At 44.7% G+C, this 25,307-nt stretch overlaps 1 protein-coding gene across 2 annotated transcripts in view; it reads left to right on the top strand.

Moving 5' to 3' along the window:
- Window positions 1–4,298: 4,298 nt before the first annotated feature.
- The window catches only part of USP13 (ubiquitin specific peptidase 13), a 263,270-nt gene continuing 242,261 nt past the window's right edge, over window positions 4,299–25,307 (top strand). For both annotated transcript variants that reach the window (XM_069213085.1, XM_069213086.1), the window contains exon 1: window positions 4,299–4,586. In XM_069213085.1, the coding sequence (XP_069069186.1) occupies window positions 4,476–4,586 (111 nt within the window). In that variant the 5' untranslated portion in view covers window positions 4,299–4,475. The remainder of the gene's footprint in view (window positions 4,587–25,307) is intronic.

Below are 25,307 nucleotides of genomic sequence, written 5' to 3' on the forward strand. Positions count from 1 at the left end.
TTTGCCACTTCCTTGTCGCTGAAAGAGTGGGAGATGACTGCAACATCATTGGCGTAGCAAGCGAGGTCTGTTTTCTTGAAGTCCTTGGGAATATCAATTGTAAATATATTAAAAAGAGGAACGGTCCAAAGATTGACCCCTGAGGCACTCCGCCAGAATAGGGCATACAGTTGAGCATTCCTCACATTGCAATGTGGAAGCTGCGTTCTTCCAGGCAGCTTGTCAGCAGATTTACCAGATAGCTGGGAAACTTCATCTTAATAAGCTTGACGATTATTCCCCTGTGCCATACTTGGTCGAAAGCTCTGGCCCTGTCCAGGAAGACTCCCCTAGTTGATTTATTGATGTCAAATCCATGGCTAGTAATGTCCACAACTCTGAGAAGTTGGTGAGTTGTACAGTGTTCTTTCGAAAAGCTTTGATAGGCCAGATAGCAGACTTATAGGGCGGTAGTTTGCAGGATCTCTTAGTGGCTTCCCAGTCTTAGGGAACACAATGACTCCTGCTTCTTTCCAGGCTCTAGGGAAATGCTGGTGCTGGAGACATGCGCTGAAGATTTCAGCAAGGTGATCAACTGCTGCATTTGGGAGTATCTTGATGGCTTGGTTGGTTATTCCGTCTTTTCCTGGGGCTTTGCCATTTTTCAGCTTCTTTATCAGGCTTCGTATTTCATCACTTGATCATTCCTCTATGGTTGCAGCTTCTGGTTCTGGAGAATACTTCAGGTATTGCTTGGTGATTTCTTGCTCTACTTCTACTGTCAATTTGCAGGCCTGGTTGGGCTTGAAGGATTTCTCCAGGGTGTCAGCCAGGACTTCTGCCTTGTCTCTGTTGCTGCATGCCAGGTGAGTCTTCCCTTGTATCGGTGGGTTCGGTTTGGTTCGTTTCAGCCAGTCAAGTGGCGTATCATTCTCCAGAGAGAATTGTCTGAGTCCTTCAGATGGGTTGTTACTGTTTTCTATTTTTCACCTCTGTGCTGGCTTATCTATCTCTTCAGCAGTTTTGTCAACATGTTATACTTCTTCAGCAGGACTGGGGTGAGGTACTTCTGCCACTGTCATCGTGCTCTATTCTTCTCGGTTATTGAGTGTTTGATGCCGCTTGGGAGGTCGTAGATGGAGCAGCATTGAAGAGTCTGTTGAGGAATGCTGCCTTTGATGGCAGTGTGGACTGCATCAGTGAAGCGGTCAATAGCTTAGTCAATGTCTTTGATACATCAGTGAAGCGGTCAATAGCTTAGTCAATGTCTTTGATACAGCGTATTGGATCAAGAGTCAAGGTTTCACCCAAGCTTCTCTTGTAGCGGTACCAGTCTGCCTTTTTGTAATTGTACCTTGCCCGCTACTGTTGGCATTCAATTTCGTCGCCAACAGTGACGAAAACCGGGTTGTGGTCAGATGTCAGTGCTGTTAAAGTATCTAGTTCTAAGGACTGGGTAAGGTTCTTCGTGACAACAATGTCAAAGATGTCCGGTTTCTGATGTTCAGCACCCGGATAGTGCATTGGGTCAGTTGGGCCTGCTACTACTAAGTCTTTCTTTCTACAGTCGGCAAAAGAGCATTTTCTTTGCTGTTTGCCATCTGAGAGTTCCAGCATTGGTGCTTGGCATTTAGGTCTCCTCCCATTAGTGTTCGGATGTTGGAATCCAGTAGAGCATCTATGTTGCTTGTGTGTAGCTGGTTTGGTGGTGAATGGGTGACAATCAGTCGGAGGGGGCCTGCAGATGTTTGAATCTGTGTACCTGGTGCTTCAATGCTCCCCACTGCTGGTAGTGCAATTTTGAGATGCTTCACTTTTGTGCTGACGATCACAGCTGTTCCTCCACCCTTGGCTCCAGTCGAGCTGTCTGCTCGGTATACTCTATAATTTGCTAGGTTGAGCTTCTGGTTTATCTGTAGATGGGTCTAAGAAATAAGCGCTACACTCATGTCCTTAGATTCCATCAGGTGCAGGAGCTCATCAGTTTTCTTTTGAATACTGTTGGCATTCCACATCAAAAAGGTAGAGTTTTTCTTAGTCTTGGCAGCCATGACAGTTTATTTCTTCATTATGGAGAAGTCTGGCGATGAGGTTCACCATCGTTGTCACCACTGGGTGGATATTCTTATCTAATAGTACTTTTGCAATCTTTAAGATGAGTTCCTGGCAGTTGACAGCAGTGCTTGCTTCGCAGGATGAGATTGGATGGTTGCTGCTGGAGGGTTGCCTTTCTTGGGCCTTGTAATATCTGCGTAGGTCCTTCCATCTACATGTGTATCGCCATTACTGTTTCTTGAGGTGTGAGTTGGTATCCTGTGTGGAGTTAGGGTTTCTGGGTGTGTTTTCCACTGGACCTCATCTGGTGTTGGCATCGGTGAGGGGTGAGATGCCTTTCGTGCTTGAAGGAATCGCTTTCGTGGTTCATCCTTTTTTGCTTTCTGTAGGTAGGGGCAACCGCAGTAGCTTGCGGGTGGTTTCCTGTGCAGTTTGCACATATTACAGGTTCTGTTGCTCTATTCCTGGTGCACTGGTTGGAGGTATGTTCACCTCCACAGCGAACACACCTTGGTTTCTGATGGCAGAAAGCAGAGGTGTGCCCCAAGCGTTGCCAGTTGTAGCACATGACTGAGCCTAGTTTCCCTTTAGGTGCTTCTGTAGTAAACAGTGCAGCTGCAGAGTCTTGTGACTACTGAGAGATCAGCAGGTTTTCCGTCATGGTTTGCAGACAAGGTCACAATGAACAGGGGAAACTTTTTGTTCTTGTCTGTAAGCAAAGCAATCTGCGTTATGTTTTTAACTGGAAGGCCTAGTTCCGATAAATCGCGGGTGATGTGTTGAAGGGATGCATTTGCCCCGTATTACAAATCATTGTGGTTTTCAGTGCGGTCAAGGAGAAAGTATGGTATCCAGTTTTTGCTCTGTAAGTACGCTGGTCACACTCCTATATTCTTCTGGAGTTGTTAGCATTATTTTGGCGTGATCCTGCAGAGGCTTTATAGTGAAAGTGGAGGCGCAGTGTTCCTCCAAGAGTTCCACAAGATTGTTGTGAGTGGGCAAGTTCTTCAAAACGCTGGGTGGGATCCACAGCCGCTTTGTAGGACAGGGAATAGTTTCAGTTCCAGCTGTTGCGTTGTCTAGTTGGTCAGGGTCGCAAACTGTGGTATGTTGCAGAGCTTGAAAGCAATTAGCAGCCTCAAAGCTTTTATGTGATAAGCTTGGGTGCTTTTTCTGGCGAAGTTAGGCTTGAGTAGCGTCCTCTCTTTATTTTGGTGTGCCATTCAATGTCATCTGTAGCCTTGGTAGAGTGTGCATTGGTTTCTGCGATTGCTGCCATTGAGTAGAAGTGGTGAGGTAATTTCCCTGGAGAGTATCGCAGGCTAGCCAGTTGTAATAATAATTATGAGAGTAGTGAGCACAGGCAGGTCAGCTGTGTGTGCCTTTAGCCTCTAAACTCCAAGATGCAAGAAGGAGAACCCCAGGAGGTGTGTTCCCCTAAATGTGAGGGTGACCCCCACTGGTTGGTTGGTTGTGGGCAACGCTGATATATGCTGTGCTCTATAGGCTTATTTCACCAGGCCTGGGAGGGGCCGGGCTCACAGGGGGCTCTGGGGCTGTGCGGGCGAAACCAGGAGCTCTTCTCGCCGCAGAATGAGAATCAAATCAAGCAACAGAATGATGCCCATTCCTACACAAACTGCTTTTCAACCAAGAACTGATGATAGGTCTGATTCTTCCATTGCCCAAAGGGTAAACTCATCTACCAGGATAAGAATTCCTGCTTGGAGGATGATTCTGGAGTGACCACATATCTTTCTTATACACAGTTTGAATGAAGGGGGTGAAGTGTTGTATATTTCCATTCTGATACACATCTTCCATGTTGCCCTTCCTGCTTATGGTTCAGCATCCTTGCTATTCCCCAGGCCCTTCCACCACCTGTCCTTCATGCATTGGTCTAGCCATAGAATGTTGGGCTTGGGAACATTCGAGTGGGTGACAGTTGGGAGTCACAACTTGGGACAGCTATGGGTGAGACTGATAGAGATGCACGGCTTCTGTGAACGCCGACTAAACTTTATTCCGTTTACCTCGTATCCTGTCGTTATTATAACTTGTCCGACACACACACTGGTGCAGTTAGTCACAACACTGATTTTGCAATGCTTTAACAACCACAAAACAGTGCTAATGAGGCGAGCCCAGGCCTTAACCGTTTGGTGTACTTCCCATCACACACCTGAGACATAACAGCTACAGTCAGCACCCCCTAAAAGAGAACTGACCAGCACAAGTCCTCGAGTATCACCCAGCCCCTCAGACACCCTTCAGCCCCGCACGCCTGTCGCCCCCGGGGCCCGCGTCACCGCCGGACAGGCCGGCAGCAGCTGGGGTGTGATTTGCTGGTCTGAGGTAAAAATAGCCGGACAGGGCCGGTGCCTTGGGACAGCCGCCGGCGCACTCCGCGCCTGCCAGCCAGGACACACGGGCACGCGAAGATGGCCGCGGACCTGGGGGAGCTCCTCGTGCCCTACATGCCCACCATCCGCGTGCCCAAGACCGGGGACCGCGTCTACCGCTCCGAGTGCGCCTTCTCCTACGACTCGCCGGTGAGCGCGCGCGTGCGGCCCGCGCGGCGCTGGGGGGGGGGGGGGGGTGTCCTGCTCGGGCAGCGCGCGCCATAGACTCCCCTTCAGCACAGCCCTCTGTGTACCCCGCGCGCAGCACACCTTCCACACACGTGTTTGGGGTCCTGAACCGGACCCCTCGGGTTACCTACGCACACAGCAGCGCCCCCTCAGATCATATGCTCTGTGCACAGCGCCTCTCCCCGTGTACGGCAGTCACGGCTATACATTGCCTCTAGTCCCGGCTCCCCGTTTGCACCGGTGGTCGCCGCCCGCCCGGCTCTTCTGCACCCCACCCCGACTAATTGGCTACAGACCCACGTGGTCTAGTCCCTTTGCGCATCGCTGCACCCGGTGCAAGCCTGCAATCCGATTTAAAAGTGGTACTTTGAGCCCGGCAGGATGCGAGTCGAAACTTCCAACCTCAACTCATGGATACTACGTTAAAGTAAAATGGGACTTTAAGCAAGGCTGGCAGGCTCCGAGAAATTTGTCCGGGGGAAGTCTGGAAAGGCGTCAGAAAGAGCTGTTTTCGTATTGGACGTGTTTTGGCATTTGAGGTTGGAGAGTTTGACTGCGGTTCCTTAAAGGCACAGCATTGTTCCCGTACCTGCGTGTTGGGCCTCCTCCCTTAAAACCGCAGTTTACACCTTATTTCGGCTTTCTATGGAAACTAGAGACAAATACACTTCTGCTGTCGACGCAAATTTAACTCAAAACGACGGATTTAATCCAGTTTCACCTTCTCCCAACATCCCAAAAAGGGTTCAGCCTGGCGCTTAATTGATAAATGATGCGTTCCTGCTGATTAGAGTGAACATTTACATAATGTGGATTAAAATGTGTACTGCAAATAGTAGTCTATTCTGCTGTCATTAGGTTTTTGCTTTTAGAGTCTACGACTGAAGACAAGGTCTGCAAGTGAATACACATTTTGTTGCCTACTACAGACGCTTTTCTGGCGGCCTGTACTCTAGTCCTGCTTTTTGCTTGACATGTGCTTCCATGTCTTTGGCCTAGTTGGCTTGCAAACCTGTTCCGAATGCCCAGTGTTAATTCAAGTAAATTGACAGCCTGCAATATTCCAATATTGTGTCAGAAAGCAGATTAATAGATTGCCTACGTGGGAGAGTCTTTTTTTATGATCAATAGGTTAAATTCGTTTCAGGTGTTGTGGTTCCGTGACCAAATTTTTAAATAGGAAGGGAAACCGAATTTGTAATTTAAAGCAAACGGCTTAGAGACAAGCACAGAAGCGACCCTTAGTACGTGTTAACCTGTTTCATGCGCCTGGATGTATTTCTAGAATGTTTTTTTTGTTCCAGTGCTGTGTTTAGGAGCTAGAAAGGATAAATATTTGTTAACGGTGACTCGGCGGCCTGGCGTTTTTCAGGCATGTGCGAAGATAGGTTATTTATATCTGCCCACTTCAGCTCTCATGTGTCACCCGGCAATGCCCCCTGTCTTGGGAAGTGCTCCGATTAAGAGGGGCCTGATTGTGGCTGGGAGGCTGGCATTTGTTTTTATAGATCGGCTCTGTCGAAGACCAGGAAGTGACAGCAGAAGTTTGAGTGATGGTGGTAACACCTGCAGGACCCACTCACTGTATAAAATGGGCCTCAGAAAACGTGGCTTTCAAGGAATGATGTGTGGGTGTCTTCTGCCTGTTTCTCATCTGCCCAAAACCACCATACAAAAAATCACATACATTATTAGTTTGTGCTTGCGAAGATCTTACATTCGCTCATCTTTATGTTTGTTTAGGCAATCATGACTTAAGTGATGTTTAATGCCAGCCCCACTTCAGCTAGTCTCCCTTGAAATTAAATTACTGATTACTTGAAATTACTGTGCTTCAAGAAAGCATCAGATACAATGAAGCTAGGACAGAGCCAACAAATACTACTTTTGTAAAACAGGCGGAGTTTGAATGTGTGAAAGGGGCAGAACTTAGTATTTTGGTGGAATTGTATTATATACACATAAGACACATGAAATTGGCAGTGTTTGGGTATACCTGGAGAACATTTGCTTTCTTTTTGTTTTCCCCACACTGCTGTGGTTTAGTCTAGCCGAAGTATGGTCTTTAAGGTGTGAAATAAGTTACTATATGCAGTAATAATTTGTTGTAACTCCTGCTACTTGCCATGATTTTCTGATTGTATTGAGACTCTTACCATCCCAGAGACCAATGACAAACAGTTCACTGGAAAATATGACCTCATCTAAATAGATGCCTTTATTTTTTCAGCAGTTATGTGCAGAATATTAAATATTGACATTAAAACGATACTGTATTTCTTTTGCAAGGAAGGATTGTAAACCAGTCTAGGGAAGCTCCAGTTTAAAAAAAAATTATTCATAACTTTCTGAAAAAAATGTGTATCAGAGTCTTTCCACAGAAGGTTTGAATTCCACGGCCTCTGCTGCTTTTCCTGCTTTGTTTGCATTTAACTATTTTTTGAAAAAGGTACAACCTCTTAACACGCATTGGCAATGCTAATAGGGCTGGCTTTAAAATAATGTTGTATAGTAATGTGAAGCATTACAAATAAATAGCACAGGACCTAATATGTATTGTGCGGAAGCAAAGAACTGTGGAATAATGTCAGTGTAGGTTAAACAGTTAGGTGACAGTTGCACCTTCAAGCCAGATTTAAAAATCTATGTAGGTTAATGACTGGCCTCCTCTTATCTGCGCTGCTGCCATCGAAAGACAAACATCACAAACTATCTAGTTATCTAAGACATTTTTACAGCATTACAATGTCATGGGTGTGACCCTGAAACTCCAGTCTCAGTGGGCTGGATAAATAAACAAAAGGATCACAGCAGCCTGGAGGGCAAGTACTTTCTTTTGTGAAAGTACACAACGTCTGCCCAATCAAAGCATATGCTCCTGACTCCCAACATGTGGGTGGAGCCAAAGCCCTTCTAGGGATGTTCATAATTTTCTGGTGAAGTCTGCTTCGTTGAAACAGACTATAAAAAGGGTTGAAACATACAAAACACAAGGGTAAAACAAGATACTCTTATGTGTCCATATAACCACTGCTTAACTCCTTGCCTGAGCACACCCAGTTACACAATGTCTCCAGTGTTTGCACACACCTTGTGCAAAAATTGGATAGAGCCTTCCTTTCTCATTTGGGCTTCCTGCCAGAGTCTTGTCTCCTTGCTCAGAGTGCCTAAAGTTGGCTTTATGTCGGCTAATACACTGGAACTTGGTTGTAATCCACCTTTTCTGTCCTTGATGCTATTATTATAGGAAACAATTTATGTATGCTTAGATTTGGCCACAAAGCCTCTTTGTATCATATTCTTGTTTACAGTAGTAGAAATCAAGGGTTGAATATAATTTTCTGTGGCATTCCAAATGTCATTATGGGGGTTATTACAACTTTGGAGGAGGTGTTAATCCGTCCCAAAAGTGACGGTAAAGTGACGGATATACCACCATCCGTATTACGAGTTCCATAGGATATAATGGACTCGTAATACGGCTGGTGGTATATCCGTCACTTTACCGTCACTTTTGGGATGGATTAACACCTCCTCCAAAGTTGTAATAACCCCCTATGTCTTGTTGCCATATAGCTGTGGGGGCAGTCTAAATTGCATTTTTTAAACCAAAAGTGCAGTGATAAACTTCACTTCTAGTTAGAACCTCAATCAAGGAAATATTAAAGACTATTACAATTTACTTTGAGTAACATTAACCAGCCACACATGCCTATTAATTTCTAATATACAAATGATTTGTGTAATGTAGACCCACGTCTGAACGGGAATGCAACACCCATTGCCTCTAAAAAAAAGAACGCAGACTTTTGCTATTACCACCTGTAGTACTGTTAGTTGCTTTTAATACCGTTGTTATTTTATATGAATGAATGGCCCTTTGGCTAACTTCTCAGCGTTATTTTGTGTTCAACCTAGAGCAAACAATATGCTCCTTTTCTGTATTAGCACCCAAAGGAAGCAGGAAATAGATTAGTAGAACCTTGGACTGTAGCAAAGCAAATTGTTGGCAATTATATTTTGGCTTCCTCTTGTGATTGCCACTTTTCCTAGAGAAAACTACAGCCCACTTGCTCATGTTTTAAGAGTCTGTAAGAGCGGCAATGTGATACTTTCAGAGGAATTTATGTAAAATCCCCCGTACTTATTTTAGTCATGGCTTTTCTATCTGTGTTTACTTCAAATATCGAGCAGGTGCCATTTAGGCAGCTCTAGGATACATTTTAAAGAATTTATTTCTTGAATTTGTTGTTTCTACTATTTACTGATTTAGGCAAAAATACCAGATTTAGGGAATTTCCCTATTTTTTTTTTTTTTTACCGCTCTGGGTAGTAAAATATGGGTCATGCCTATCCAGATGGCAATCCAACTTCCACTGTTGAAAGATAGTTTGGTTGAAATGGGGGCGATAACATTTTTTCTAACTAGCGTGTCATGAATTTTCAATTCTATCAAGGACTCAGAGACGACTATTCTTCTTCTTTACTTCATTTTTTTTTATTAATGTAACTTTTACAGCTGCCAATCAAAAATAATCTTCAATATAAAGTACACTTCCAATAGTTCTAGTGACATCATAGCATCGGCCCCAATCATCATGTCTTTGCCTTTTATAAAACGCCTTGTTGCCATCTTTAATCCTCTTTCTTTGATCCATCGGCTGAACATCCCCATAGAGACTTTGAGTCCAACAACTGAATATAACAGAGTTACCAGAGTAATCACAACGAGTCCTCTCTTGTTGAGACTCAGAAATTGGAGTCATCCCCAGGACTAACTGGAGAACAGTGAACCACATACATGGAAACCTTTCCACCGTCGCCTATTCCTGTTTCTGGACAGCATCTAGAAGAGAACGGAGTAAACACACATCTAATACTTGCTCCATAACACAGAAAAAACGTGTTAAATGCAACGTTGTGCGTGGATGGGTTATAGTAATCGGGCGCATAATAATAAAAATTTGAATAACGTTTGAATATAATGATTTAGGGTGGATTAATCCTTGGCTCAAAGTCTTTAAAAGAATTGACAATTCTTGACATGTTAGCTAGAAATGTTTTATTCTATGGTGGGACCAAGGCTTCAGATTTGTTCTTACACTACTTAGGCTACATCTAGGATTGGTTTGTAATTAAAGGTTTTGAAAGTTGAGTCTGTGGACCAGTCAGCCGCTCTCATTGTGTCTCGTAAATTGAAACCTAAAGTGTATGATTTTGATGCCATGGCCCCAAGACCCAGTGAGTACCAAATTTAGTGGTGTCAACACAGACCGATTGACTGATTCTAATAGAATTCATTTAATCCAACAAGCCCCCAGTTATCCGAACCCTGCGGGTCGCACCAACCCAGTCGTCTCCATAAAGCTGAGGAATAATGTTTGTGTGTGGGGTCTGACCAGGAGTTGGATATGAAGGTTATAGATTGTTCAGAAAGCCCTGCAGGCCAGGAACCAACGGTTCCTGAAATACACCAGGCTATGAGATGTAGACAACCCTGTAGAATCAAAGGATGCTGGATCTGGCAGGAGGTCTAGGAACAGGGAGAGCTGGATTGGGAAGTCACACAACATCCCTAGAAGAAAAGGGAATCAAGATTGAGCTTTCCACAGAGAGATGCCTGGAATTAATTCTACTTTTTGGTTGAAACTGTGAGGTGACAGACTTGTAATCAACAGAAACGAGGCAAAGACATCACGCAGGAGACACTTCTAATTTTGTAGAAAGGCAACTTTGGGAAGAGACATCAGTTCTGGTCTCCGAGAGAAAAACCCTCTTCAGTGGGCAGGCAGGAGGCAAAGAGGTCCATGTGGCATGCACCCCAGGGATCCTCAAGCAAGCAAAAGACTGCCAGGTGCAGTTTCCACTCGGTGGAATCCGGAAGGTACCTTGAGTTCCAATCGGCCACCACATTGTTCCGACTGGGAAGATATCCCGCTGTCAAGGAGATGCAGTGTCGAAGGCAAGCGTGTCAGAAGGCTTTCACAGTATCCACTAACACTTGTGACTTTGTTCCCCCGAGTCTCTTTATGTATTTAGATGTTGTCCATGCTCAGCAGGATACAACAGGATTTACGGGGCTAGGGTCCTTTCATTGGGGAAGAGACAGGAGTGCTGTCAATGAGCTTATTTGAATACCCAAGAATTCTATGCGCTTTGAGGAGACAAGAATGGTTTTAGTCAAGTTCAATAGGAACCCTGGATCCTGGAGTAGATGAATCGTCCAACTCAAATGCTGCAACAGTAGGGATTTGTCCTGGGATGTCGTCGTGATAATCAGATGGATGCCCTTGGCATGTATGTTGTTGACCACCAGGTGCATAACCTTGGTAAAACCCCAAGAAGCGGAGGACGGACCAAAGGGAAGCACTTTGAATTGTATCTATGGCTGTCACAGATGAATTGAAGGAATCTCCTATGAGGGGTAAAAATAGAAATGGAAAGATAAGCATCTTTCAAGTCAACATGCACTATCCAGTCGTTGTCTCTGAGAAGATGTGTTCCTTCCATTTTGAAATGCGATAGAGTAACCACCCCTTGACCTCTTTCAGATTGACCAGCATGGAACCTTAGTCATTTTTGGTCACCACAAAGATATTGCTGCAGCTCTCTGAGGGGTCCGGTTGGCGGGGACAAATGGCTTCTTCCTGTAGGAGTAGTATTATCTCCTCTTGGATGAAGTTCTGATCTAGTTGGGGAAAATGATTAGGGTGGGGACGGGTGGGTTGGAAGGGAACACCATAGAGCTCAATCTTGTAACTCGTTATCGTTTCTAGGACCCACGGGAAAAAAGTCACCGACCTTTAACTTAAGAGGAAGAGTAAAGTTCTGCCCCCCCCAACCAGTACAACTGCTGAAGGATAAAGTAACCTTACCTTGGGAGCCCATTGCAGTGTTGTAGAATGGGAAAAAAGCCAGTTTTGGAGGACTTAGTTGATTTATGAATGGGTTTTATTGAATGCTCTAAAGGTGTGGACAAACTTGCCCTGGTCTTTTAGTAACTTGTCTTCAAAGAGCATGCCATAGGACCCATTCCTACGGTGGCGAGTTTGGACAATTTAGGATCAATGCGAATACTCACTGATCTTCGATGCTCCATCGAAAGAGCACAGTTTGCATTGCCTAACAAGCTTAATGACTAATGGGTCCGCCTTGCTAGGATATCAAGGACTGTTTGTGTCCCTGGCTTGTACTGTTTCTAGTATTTTACACAATAGCCTGGTTAGGTTAAAAGTTTTGTCCTGGCAATCCTTCCATGACCTGTTAATCCCTTTGTTGGGGTCTTTGGTGGAGCATTTCAAGAAAGTGGGCAGATTGAGATTGAGCTCGGGAGGCTACACTACTTTGTCAGGGATATCTGGTTTGGTACACTCAGAGTGATAACGATAGTGGAAGTCTCAGTTGTAACGTTTGCAAATGCGTAGTCAGTGACTGCAGGAAGGGGGCCCAGTCAGAGAAGCAGGGGTGGACAATGGAGTAAGGATCAAAATCCAGGGAGGTGCCTGGGTCCATTGGGGAGTAGGAGCCACAGATGTGAATTGGTCCTAAGGGCTGCACTGTCATCATTTGCGATGATGGTTGTGTGCGTTGTCTGAGTAAGAACAGGGTGTATGTGTACTGTCTGTGTTGTCCTTCTGAGGACTGTGAGGGGTGCCTGCTGGTGAATGGGGACAGCACAGATTATGTGTGGATGGGGGCAGGCCCTGTAACATGTGTGCCATTGCTGCTGCATGGGGCCAGTCATTAGATTTCGAAGGGGCTTTGCAGTGTTGGCGGGTGGTCCAGGTCCGGTGTGGGCACAATCAGAGTGTACTTCTTCTACTGGTAGGTAAAGGGTTGGAATGCTACTGCCAAAGCCCTGTTGACATATTGTGGCACAGAAGCATCTGGGGCTTCCACTACACTGCCTTCATGTACGCTTCGTCTTGATCATAAGCCATGTCTGAGGAACTACTGTGTTTGGCCATGGTGATTAGCAGCCATTTTTTAGGCTGAAGTCGTCGTTTGAAACACTTCGCAAGTGGATGTATAAAGGACACTACCTAGGTGGTAGGAGATGTCTGAATGCCCCTCAGGGGAACCTTGTATAGCTGAAGAAAAAGATCCTACCAAGCTCTGTGCAATTTTGTGAAGGTGCTGAAGGAACATCTCATACTTGCTGATCCACGTATCTGAACTCTCTCGCACAATACCATTCTGGTTTTCCTGTGCTTGCGAGTTGTGTGGGGATCGAGATAGAGGGAGGACAGTATTCTGTCCTGTGGTAAAGCGCCCTGTTTCCCTGCTTCCCAGACACACTCTTTGGGTGTCGGCACGTAGCAAAATGCAGACGCAAACAATTACAAAGAGGATGGCGCACCAGCAGGAACCACGCCAACAGAGTAACCTTGAAAGCAGCACTTAACGACTAACTCCAACAGATCAGAGCACCAAAAAAGAGGCCCTAACCTGCCGGATTGACAGAAGCACCTACCAAACCAAAGAACTCTTTACCATCGTCAGAGGGTTCACCTGCCCCTCAGCCACTGAAATTGCTATCCCCACATCACAAGAACTCTGCAACGCCCTCGCCAACCACTTCCACAACAAGATAGGAGTCATGTTAAGAAACAGCAAAGAAAGAGAAACATAATCCGAAGCCTCCGGTCCTGACATTGAATTATAGTCAGACAATCCATACATTCAGCTTCGTAATTTGTTCTTTTTGTGTCACTGTTTGACATTTTGGTGACTGGATGAGGACTGTTCTGATATCAGTGCATTTAGTTTCTTGAGGTATTTGTAGGAAAGAATTCTGTTGCAGTGACCTGCCGAGATCAAGGCACAAGAACTTCAAGAATATTAGGTTACAAACACAATGAACTGCAGTTATAACAACCATTTGTGGGACTCCTTGGTTCCAAAACTCACAAATGATTTTTAAACCAGGAGCTCCACTTTAAGGAAATCAGTTTTGATATATGAACAACATCTAGACTCAATTGTTCCAGAACATTCTATGTCTCTTTAAATAAGATACAGAACTCTCCATATGAATTATTTGAGCACCTAATGGGGGTCAAGTAATTGCCCACCATTTCCCCATCTACATCACTGTGAAAGTGGATAAGATGCTCTTGCTCTTCTTCTCCCCTTATTTTTCCAGCCCCTGATCACATTGACTTAAACATCTACTAAAGATCTGAGTGTGCAGACAGAAGAGTCCGCTTCAGCTTTTGTTTGTGTTAACACAATTTTTGCATGACCCTTGGAGACATAGGGCCTGATTCTAACTTTGGAGGACGGTGTTAAACCGTCCCAAAAGTGGCGGATATACCACCTACCGTATTACGAGTCCATTATATCCTATGGAACTCGTAATACGGTAGGTGGTATATCCGTCACTTTTGGGACGGTTTAACACCGTCCTCCAAAGTTAGAATCAGGCCCATAATCTTATGTTGTTTCTGCAAGTAAAGGGCTGAGACCATGCGTGCCCTTGCTTGAAATGTTTGTAACTTGTCTGCTTTTATAACCATGTATGATAACTTTACAATTTAAAATTTTGAACACTCTCATTTGAAGGCTGATTTCTAAGCTTCAAATACTTGCTTATGTCAGCACGTGGCACAATGTTTTACTTATACAGTTTTATGGGTTTTGTCCCGAAACTACAAATTTCTTACAGTTACAAAAAATAGATTAACAGTGGATTGTTCAAATAACTTCCTCACAATTAGAAGAAATTCAGAAAATATATCACTTATTCTGAACAGGACAAGCGTTCATTTGCATTCTATGAAATGGGAGTTGTTTTCCTGGTCTCTGTCCAATCATGAATCCTACCATGCCCCATTTACGAGCCAAAATGATTGCCTTCTATTCTTTTAAGCATTCCCACTGTACCAACACTTTCTAGGAATTTTGGCACTCTTCACTGATGTGCGCAAGAGTAGCCGGTACATCAATCTGAATGTTCAGTTTCTCACATCTGAATCAGTTGCACTAAGCTATCTGCTTCTACTTAGATTAATCTTACTTTAGGACATATTTAAGAATGTAAGGTTACTTTGTTCAGAAGGCCTCATCTCTGGTGGTAGCGTGACGTCTTTTTCTCATCTATGCGAGTGCTAGCCGTTTGCCTTTCTTAAAACTTGTAACAATGTGTCTACAATCCCCTTTCACCACTTATCGACTTTAACAGCTACTTTAGTCTAATGTTGTGCCTAAATTTCCATTGCCGCTAGTGCATATTTAATCCCTTGAGTAGTATCTAGTGGTAAATTATGTCCAAAATGTATTTACCACTAGATTATACCCTTTAGCTGTCGATCTATTTTGAAATCTAATATACTGAGCCATGTAGATCCCTTCATAACTTTCTGCTGGTTGTGGGACTAGAGCACATAAAAGCACCAAACGATGAGCTAGGGTATGTCGAGAGACTTTGTTCATCTGTGTCTATGAGACAAATGCTGAGGTGGAGGATATTAGGCATTTGCTCTATCTTTCTCTGACCCACTACACTAGCCCAGTAAATCCCTACAAACATGTTCGAATTTTAATTTTCTCTAGCCAGGAAGAAGCCTTCGCCATGCTGTCCCTGGTGTTAAGCTTCAATCGTCCAGATCTCCTTGCAGATGTCCTGGGTCAAAGTAATGCATGCCAGAGCAAGCACACTTAACAAAGTTACCCCATTTAAAGAAAGACAAAATCCACTCATTAAAAAAAAAAAAAAATAGATTTCCAAAGTCCTTCACCTAGTAAAAGCTATGGCCTGGGCCCTTGAAAGAAAGATACTGTCCAAAATCTAGATTATTGACAGATCAACAAGATTATTCATGGTTGGGACTACAAACAGCTCATTACCTGTTCAAAAAATAGAGGGAGATAAATTGGAGTTCTCTTCACCACACAGTTTCCGTGGAAAGATAGAGCTGGGCCTTCTCTGTGTTTCTGTATTGATGGCAGATGAATTACTTCTTCAAGAGATGAATGAAGGTGGTGACCTTGAAATTTGGTGAGATGTTACTATGGAACTTTGATTGTAAATTAAAAAGGTGACCTTGAAATGTGGTGAGATGTTGCTACAGAACGTATACTGTAGCTTACTAAAGGCCTCTCTCTTGTTTTCCCTTTTACCCTTTTTTCCAAGTATGAAAGTTTCTGATAGACTTGGGAATATGTATGCTGCATACCTGTGGGCTGGGTGGGATACACACACTGTAAGAAAAGAGTAAGGGACTCCACCTTTGCAGCTCAAAAGCTTGCTCACTGATTTAGTGATAGCTCACAAGGAAGGGACCTGGAAAACATCTCAGGAAGGCAATGGGGCTGATAAGAGAATCATAAAGAGAAGTGCTGAGAGCCCGGGGTTAACCTTTTGATGAACATATCACTGTGGCTGACATCCGGGTTCCAGGTGTAAACTCTGGTCACTCCCAGTAATTGTTTTGTGAGTCAATCAGCTTTGGAAACTTGCCTGGTGTGACAGACAAACTTTCAAGGGGAAACACAAAAAGGAAAAATGCACACTTCAAAAGAGACGTAAACCCAACGTAAAACTTCAAAGAATTACACCCTAAATCTTATATGGTATCTGGAGAAGGACTATAAGAAGGGGAGGCTGAGACCCCAAACTTTGTCTGCCAAGCAGGAAAGGGGAAGCTTTGAAAGACTTATGCCTCTGACCAGGACTGGAGGCATAGGCCTGTTAGTCTTCCTGTTGGATGAGGGGTCATCACTCGGGGAACCAAGACCACTTTCCCTAGAGCCTGGAGCACCAATTCCTGATTGCTTGTCATAACCAGTTTGCACTGCGAGTAAGAGGAGAGCATTGAAGGAAGCCAGGTCCAGCGGGGAGCCCTACTGAGAGGACTCCTTGAGCGCGGTGTGAGGAGAATGACTGTGCACCTATCTGGTCTTTGCCTGTGAGCAAGAATGCTCCAGCTACCCAGAATGCTAGGAGAGGGCTGCATGATCTGAGCCATGTAAGGAGTGCTGTGTGGGAAGCGCCAGGCCCACACTGCTTCGGTGCAGTGACCACAAATGCCCAAAGGGGCCACTGTTGAACGTATTGGGTCAAGAGCGTTGAGACTTGTGTCCGCCTTTATCGGCTCCCCCTGTATGCCACGTGAGGCTGTCATGATGAGGGTGATCACACCGCTAGGGTCTGCACTGTGAAAGAGACTATAGTGGCACACCTGTATGCCTGGAGGGCCATCAGGTACCAATGTGGCCAAGAGCTCGTGTCGTTGTCCAGACAGAAAGATTGCAGCTGTGACCGTTGGTCAAATCTGAATACTGAGACCTGCCCAGGACTGATTCCCAAAGGGACTGGAATGATAACGCTGGAGATGTCACACCCTCTCTGGGTTCCAGTCAGTAGTCAGAGGATTGAAATAACCCCCTTCTCCACTCCCTGGGAGGGGAGGGTGACTTACCTCGTCTTTGCTAAGCGGGAGCTGCTGCAACCGTTGGAACAAATAGACCATAGACACTTTTGACTAATTACTAAGGAGTCAAAGTGAAACTCTTGAGTACAGCTTACTCATAAGCATTCCCTGTATGTGGCCAACAGTGAATGGAGGATAGGCCTGGCCACATTTATAAGAAAAAGTGTGACAGGGATTATCCTGACAGTTACTAGAGCCCCAACTTCAAGGGGAAGTTGCTGGTGAATGTCGTTATTCCTTTTAATGCACAGAGGTGGAAATAAATACTTTTTTTCTTCTTATAAAGGTAAGTATTGGACTGGACTGGACATTGATTATTGTTCGTACTGCAAGCCCTTTAAGGTTTGAGTTTTATTCACTTACTTGTATCTGCACTTTCCACCTGAGGGAGCAGTTGACTGCTAGTCCACTGGTACCCCCGAGTCAAAGGCAGAATAGATACTTGGCCCAGTTGCTAAGGATCCATAGTAGGTCAGGCTCTGATATCAGGATTAAAAGGCCTCAGCCATCAAGGTTTGGCCCTGTAGCCCTTACGTGCCCTGTAGCCCTCTGAAAGGGGTTCTGAGAGCTATTGCATCACAGATTTATTTACTGAAGTTCAACACCTGATGCAGCAACTAGTTAGTGTGGAATGCATCCAGTCACTGGTGCTTAACCTCACGCTGGGCCATATCAACAAATATTTCCACACACTGGGAGCCACTTGTCCACACTGTGGGAAATTGAGCACCAAGATAAGTCATATGTTCTGGGATTGTCCTACTCTTAGGACATACTGAGAGGCGATCACAAGAGATGTGGTGGCAGTTATTGATAAGGAAGTCACGAATGGGCAGCTGAGATGATTCCCCCACACATCCAAGATGAAGGTCACCAGCAGATTCGAGGACCTTGCATTTATTCTGGTAAAAAGGGAAATCACGCTCCATTGGAAGGTGCCGGAGGGTCCCCCCCATAACATCATGGTGCAAAGAACTTGAAAAATGGGATACCTACAAAGGTACAACACTGCTCATGGTAGCTTGGAGGGGGAGTTGCGTCCCTTGGAGGTGGCACAAGCTTGGGAGGCGCTATTAGATTGTCTGAAATGCCCGGAGACACAGCCTGGAGGGTCCCCGGGAGGCTTGATTCCAGCTCCGACTACCTAGCTGAGTAGGACATGGGGTGACAGAAACAGGGTCCTGGAGAGAGGAGGACGGCCGAGTCCCTTCCTGTGCTCTTCACTGACCACCCCCATACACACACACAGTACATTAGTCACTACCAGAAGAATTACAAGGTTACCTCCTGATGATACAGCATATTGGATTTTTATGTAGATACAATTCAACGGAATGGGATGGGTAAGGTTGGGGGGGGGGCAGCAGGAATTAGATTTGACATGTGCTTGGTTATTTTTCAGATCTTTATAGAATTACATAATTCCTATGGAATGCATAATGATCACAGGTGGGGCTGGATTGTACCAGCAAAATGTTTTTTCAATAAAATGTGTTTATAAAAAGCCAGACACTGGTGGTTATTCTAGGCTCACCTGCCTCTAAACTTTCTTTGCCTCACTGGCCTCATCCACCCATTCTGAACCTCGTCCTGGAATTTTTTTATCTGGGGATCACTACCACTACTCCAGTAGTTTTATAACCTCTTTCAAATTTTCCCCAAACCTCATTTCCATAAATTATTACTGTAGTGGAAGGTATGGTGGTTTCCGGTTCAAAACAACATGCATGTTCTAACTATTATAACCATGTGCAAAAAAACAAAATGAGGGCTAGAATGCTTGAAATAATGTCTGCCACTGGCAATTGCTCTGGCCACATTCAAATCCATCACTTTTTGCCCGCTAGGCAACCTCAGTTTAGACCCAGCTATATGCAGATCATTCTGGATCCGGCCCCTCATGGGAACAGTCCAGACGAACTGCCAGGCCAGGTCCTTCCTGAACCAGAACACAAGCAACCTAGGACCAGTTTCTGCAGAGTTAGGGCTCCTCAGCCAGATACAGCTTGGTTCCAGTGTCGCAGTGAGCCCAGGATCCATGTCTGGGCAGGCCCAGTGCACATTTAAATTAGATCAAATTTAAAAACGAGGTGGCAAGGTGGGTGAAAAATGATGGCTTGGGATGCAGCCCAAGTGATTGCCAGTGCTGATATAAATTCAAGCATTTCACCCATCACCTTGTTGTTTTAATATAACCATGTGGCATGCCTCATCTGCCTGAAATGATCAGAAAGAAAAACATTGGAATATCAGTGAAGAAAACCTATGCCAGCCCTTATTTACCCTGAGTCACATCAAAGCTCCAATTTGGCACTTGGCTAGCTGTACGACACAGTGTAAGGTCAACATCCAGGACATCAACAAAATCGCCATTGGATGCCCAATGCGGCAAAGGGGAGCATTGATTGGGAGGAACAGTAGGAGTGTGCTAGAGAAGAGAGCAAGGAAAAGAGGTCAAGTGAGCGCTGAATAGCAAAACATGCACTCCCACGGATTGCTAAATCAGTTATGGAAAAAAGTAGTTATTTGACGTAAGCAGTGGAAGGATTCACTCAAGCTAATCAAAAGCAGGGATAAACAAGCAATGCTCCAGCGAATGGACAAATAAGAATAAGGAGGAAACTGCTAACAAAAAGCAGGGAGCTGAGATTGACATGAAAGCCATCTAATCATGAACAAGGGCTGGGCGAGGACAGGTGATAGGTGCTCCTGCATGGTGTATGTCTTGATGACTGTGTGACTACAGAGGACATTGTCCCTCGGCAGACTGGATGGGGCTTATCCCCCAAGTGAGGGTTTACTAACGCTAAGACCAGGTAGGATTCTTCTAGTGTATGTGTAAGTAACTTTTTACTATTGAGTAGTAATTGTTAGTCTAGGTCTTTAGGCATCCTTAGCTCAAACGAATGCCCCCAACAGATATAGGTGACTTAGAATAGAGAAGAAACATGTTGGCTATAACATGATGGTCTGTGCCATTGTGCTTTTATTCCATTGTGTAGTTGGTTTTAAATGCACCAGACATCAACACTAATAAAGGTAAAAACCTAGTTACCTCCAGGTACGTTTAACTTTATCTGGATCTCCCTGTTTTGTCCAAGAATTTCTTATTTAAGAACTCTCTCCATCAGGTTTACAAGGAGGTCGAGTCCGTGCTGGTGGTCTGGATCTGCCTGGATGGGGAGAGGTTGCCTATGATGAAGCATGTCACAAACTTGTGAGTGAGGCTTCCTCTTCCAATAACATTGGTCAGTCTGCTGGAGTAGCACCTTAGATGTACTTCCAAGGGCCCTGGACTGGGGTGGCACCCTTTGGCAGGCCAGGATTACAGCTGACAGAGTCCAGTTGCAGTGTTGGATTGGTTGGAAGTCCCTTATGTCCCTAAGACTGCAGATCAGGAGACCAGTCAGCTGGCCCTTGGGGTCACTCTGGGTTCCTGGTGGGAGAGCTGCAAGTGAAGTCCTTCTTACTCCTTGGCAAGAGGGCAGGAGGCAGCAGGTCAGCACAGCAAAGCAGGAGTCCAGCAGGTTAGCAGTCCAGCAGAGTGGGAGTCCTTGTAGCAGCACAGAAGTCTTCTTCCTGACAGAGTATTCACAGGTCCAGAAGTGTACTGAAGTGGTGGTATCTGAGGTACAATATTTATACTTTGGAGCCCTAGTTCTGGAAGGTGGCAGAAGCTTCTAGACAGTGGCTTTGAAGTGCAATGAATCTCCTTCTTCCCCACCCTGACTCCAAGCTGGATGGAGTGACAATACAAGGTTGTTAAGCCCTTTGTGTATGGATGGGACACAGCCTATTCAGGAGCAAGGGGTCCTGTGATCAGCTCTGCCCGCCCCCCATCAAGCAAGTTAATGGCCCACTAAGGCACAACAAATAACACTATTGTGTGACTTGACTCTCTAGGAGAAATACACAAAGCCCAACTGCTATCTACACCTAGTCATGTGACCAAAGACATGCCACAGGCACCAAATGGCTAAGGCAAGAAAATACCAACTTTCTAAAAGTGGTATTTTCAGATTTGTAATTTTAAATCTGACTTCACCATAAGTTAGCATTTAAATTGTGATTCCAGAGACACAAAACATGAAGGGTTCATCTCTTCCCATTTGGAAACTACACTTATAAGATGTAGCATGGCAACTCCAAGGTTATCTTATAGGAGAGACAAGCCTTGTAAAACCTACGGTACATGTCCTACCTTTTAAATACACTGCATCTTACCCTTTGGTCTGTCCAAGACCTACCCTAGGGGTGACTTATGTGAATATAAAGGGAAGGTTCGGACCTCGCAACAGGGTTATTCTGCCAGGTTGACATGTTAGTTTAAATTACACACACAGGCTCTGCAATAGCAGGCCTGAGACATGTTTAAAGGAGTGCTTAAGTGTGTGGCTCAACCAGTGCTGCAGGCCAACTAGTAGTAGGTCCTGAGCACATTTAGGGGGTCATTCTGACTTTGGCGGGCGGCAGAGGCCGCCCGCCAAAGTCCCGCCGGCAGAATACCGCTGCGCGGTCAAAAGACCGCCGCGGTAATTCTGAGTTTCCCGCTGGGATGGCGGGCGACCGCCAGAAGGCCGTCCGCCAGCCCAGCGGGAAACCCCCTTCCATGAGGATGCCGGCTCCGAATGGAGCCGGCGGAGCGGAAGGGGTGCGACGGGTGCAGTTGCACCCGTCGCGATTTTCAGTGTCTGCATGGCAGACACTGAAAATCTTTGTGGGGCCCCGTTACGGGGGCCCCTGCAGTGCCCATGCCATTGGCATGGGCACTGCAGGGGCCCCCAGGGGCCCCACGACACCCCATACCGCCATCCTGTGCCTGGCGGCCAAAACCGCCAGGAACAGGATGGCGGTATGGGGGTCGGAATCCCCATGGCGGCGCAGCAAGCTGCGCCGCCATGGAGGATTCCCCAGGGCAGCGGAAAACCGGCGGTACACCGCCGGTTTTCCGTTTCTGACCGCGGCTGTACCGCCGCGGTCAGAATGCCCAAGGGAGCACCGCCAGCCTGTTGGCGGTGCTCCCGCGGTCGTTGGCCCTGGCGGATTTTACCGCCAGGGTCAGAATGACCCCCTTAGTGCCTTTTACTAGGGACTTCTAAGTAAATTAAATATGCCAATTGGGTATATGCCAGCGTTACCATGTTTTAAGTGAGAACAAGCACTTTAGCACTGGTGAGCAGTGGTAAAGTGCACAAAGTCCTAAAGCCAACAAAAACAAACTCAGCAAAAATAGGAGAAGGAAGGCTAAAAGTTTGGGGATGCCCCTCCTGAAAGGGCCAGGTCCAACAAACGACAATTAGTTTGTAGGGCAACAGGTATCTATAAAAAAATATGCTTCTTGTTTTCAATTCTTAGAATAAAATTAAAAAAGAGGATACAGTGTTATTTGAGAGAGTTCAATTACACAGAGCAGAGGGAGGGCATTTTTGGACAGGAAAAAAAAAGAACAAACGTTCTATCAGCAGGTGTAATAATACTTCAGATGCATTCAAGTTGATTATTTAAAAGTGTACTTCAATTTATGGTAGTCTTTGACTTCCTGGCTCCTGCTTTTGGAAGTTTTTCTCTGAACTTACAGGCTCCCAAAAACAAAAGCATTTTGCTGACTTTCCAAAGTAGTCGATCCTTCTTAAAATCCTGGAGTTCTGTGGTTAAATTGCATAGGTTTAATATTTTGGAAATCTACATCGAATATTCCAAATGGGTGTTACCGTCAAGAAAAAGTTGCAGTATAAATAGTGCAATCTATTGTTTCTTTTAAAAATAATATTATTACCATTCTTCCAATAGAACTATAAAGAAGCCCTTTCAATGACACTCCTGAACTTCCATGTACCTTCACAGGCTTACCAGTCAGTGATGAGACAGAAGAAAAGCAGAAATAACAAGGAATAGGACGAAAAACACAAATATCACCATCTACAACCTTTGCCAGTCATTATTTTTGGCGTAGCTTGACAGAGAAGCTGTGTGCAACACCATTTGTCCTAATTTTTTAAGACATACACACACATATATAGGATTGGATCCTTGCATGGCGGTATTTCTTTCTCACCTCATGCTTTTGATTGCTTGGTGTATCAATCCACATACTATGGAGTGCTTGTATTGCACACGTGTCTGTTTACATCTCAGAAGTACATGAAGCATTGCAAATTAAATGAATTATCTCGGATGCATTGCATCTATACATCAAATATATTTGTATTTATTTATTCACTGCTGCAGGCTTTTTAGTGTTTTAGCAAGGACAATTAAAGGCCAGAAGTATTGTCTTGCCCATGCTTGTTTCTGCTTGCGTCTTGGATGGAGAGCCCATGGATGGTCTTCTCCTTGCCTTAAACATATCCTCGTTAGCTTTTATCCAGTGCATTTATTTTGTCAGCCAAGAGTTTAATTTGGTTGTTTAACAGAGCTCAAACATCCCAATGTGCGTGTCAGCGAAAGAGAGTAAACTAGATTTGTTTGCAGAATATTTGTTGGGGTTTCCCTCTTACAATGCTAAATTTACTATGATATGTAGACTTTTTAGGTTTGTGTGTTAACAGCCCTGCTGTCAAAAAGACCTTTTGGTAACAATATACATTGAGAAGGCTTTGGGTCAGCCCCTTGCAGCCACTGACTTTTTTTGATCAGCCTCTTCCAAACATTGGCTTGACCCTTTGTCAGTCATGTCTTGGCTCTTCCCATCGGTGCATTCATCTCTCATCTAATGCTTTTGGCTGTTTAGCTGTACCCTTTACATCAGCTCGAATATTTGCGTTGAAGTTTATGAGGGGCTACTTTAAAACTATAGGGTGTGGATACTAAATATGTAAGTCAAGATTTCCAGTCCCCAACGCCACAAATATGCACCTACGTGCTACATATATGTTCAAGGTACATAGATGTGGAGTTAGGAGTAGTAAATCTATTCTTGGCTATGTGCACTTACCTTTTGGTATTACCTCAGTATTCTGTCCTCAATATTCTTATATGTCACTATTTAGTAGTACAGTGCAACTATTGCCCTCTGTCCACTCCTGGAAGCTCTGCATTGTGCTTCTCGCTCTAATTTGCTAATACTGCAGTAGTGCATAAAGACCAGAGCTATTAGTTTTGCCAATGCTTGTTTTGTGTTGCATCCCAATATACCTGTCCAGCTTCGTTATTACTTTTTATGTTTAAATATTGTTTTTATCAAGACAAAGGTGACAGTGGGATATAAGTTTACTAAAGTTCACACAGAAAAATAATGTAATACCTGCACTCAAGTTTCATATCCCAACATCGGGACAATTTGACTTTCACTAATAGGGTTATTCTCTGTATCCTAAATCCACTCAATAACAATTTTCACCAGTTGGAAATTGAGGGAAAACAATGGGAAATTGAGATAGTGAAATAGAAGGGGGGCAAGAAAGATTGGGAAAAAGTGAAAGGATGATGGAACACACATAATCTATAGTCACATAAACCAATCACGTCCAGTGTTCATAGAAGTATGTCGAGCTTCGTGGTGTCCAAATCAGCTCTACATTACTATTGAGGTTGATTGAAAGTGGGGGGGAGTGGTGTGCAGGAGGTTATTGCAGACCAAAAGATACGCTCTGTCTTCATCTATTTCAACAAGTATGTGCCACACTCTGCAAAGCGAATGTGTCACTACAGCTTGTGAGAAGACACAAGTTTCCCCTATCTTTTCACAGTCTCGGGCGCTGTATATCGGATGGAGCACAAAATTCCCTATTCAAGCAGCACCTTCTGTACCTTCAGAAGTTCTTTGCTTTGTTTTTGCGTCTTCATACTGAATTGTGGAAACAACAAGATCCACCGTTCTTACAAATGTAAGTCATTTTCCTTAATCAAAACCTTTGCCTTGTTCAAAAATCCTTTACATTGGAATGTGAGATGGTGACAATAATGAACCACCTCTTTCAGTGACCTGGAGAAGACGTGATATGCTTTACTCCCAAACTCAGAAGTGTTACATCCATCTGGTGTCAGTTCTTTCTTGAACAAGAATCACAAGACATCAAAGACCGTAAATTCAAGGAGTGTGGGAGGGTAATCTAAGCTTCTGATGGTTTCTACCCTTCGCCACTATTTTAATCCTCTTATCGAACATCAGCCTTGCCGTCTTGTTCTGAGAGTCGACACAGTCTGCCACCTCAACATGGTCTATATGGAACGGTGTACTCCACCTTAGACTCTACTCCAGCATACGCAGTCTCTATCCCTATCCACCCTCTTCTCCATCCTCTCCAGG

The sequence above is a fragment of the Pleurodeles waltl genome, chromosome 11 (genome assembly GCF_031143425.1).
Source record: "Pleurodeles waltl isolate 20211129_DDA chromosome 11, aPleWal1.hap1.20221129, whole genome shotgun sequence".
NCBI lineage: Eukaryota > Metazoa > Chordata > Amphibia > Caudata > Salamandridae > Pleurodeles > Pleurodeles waltl.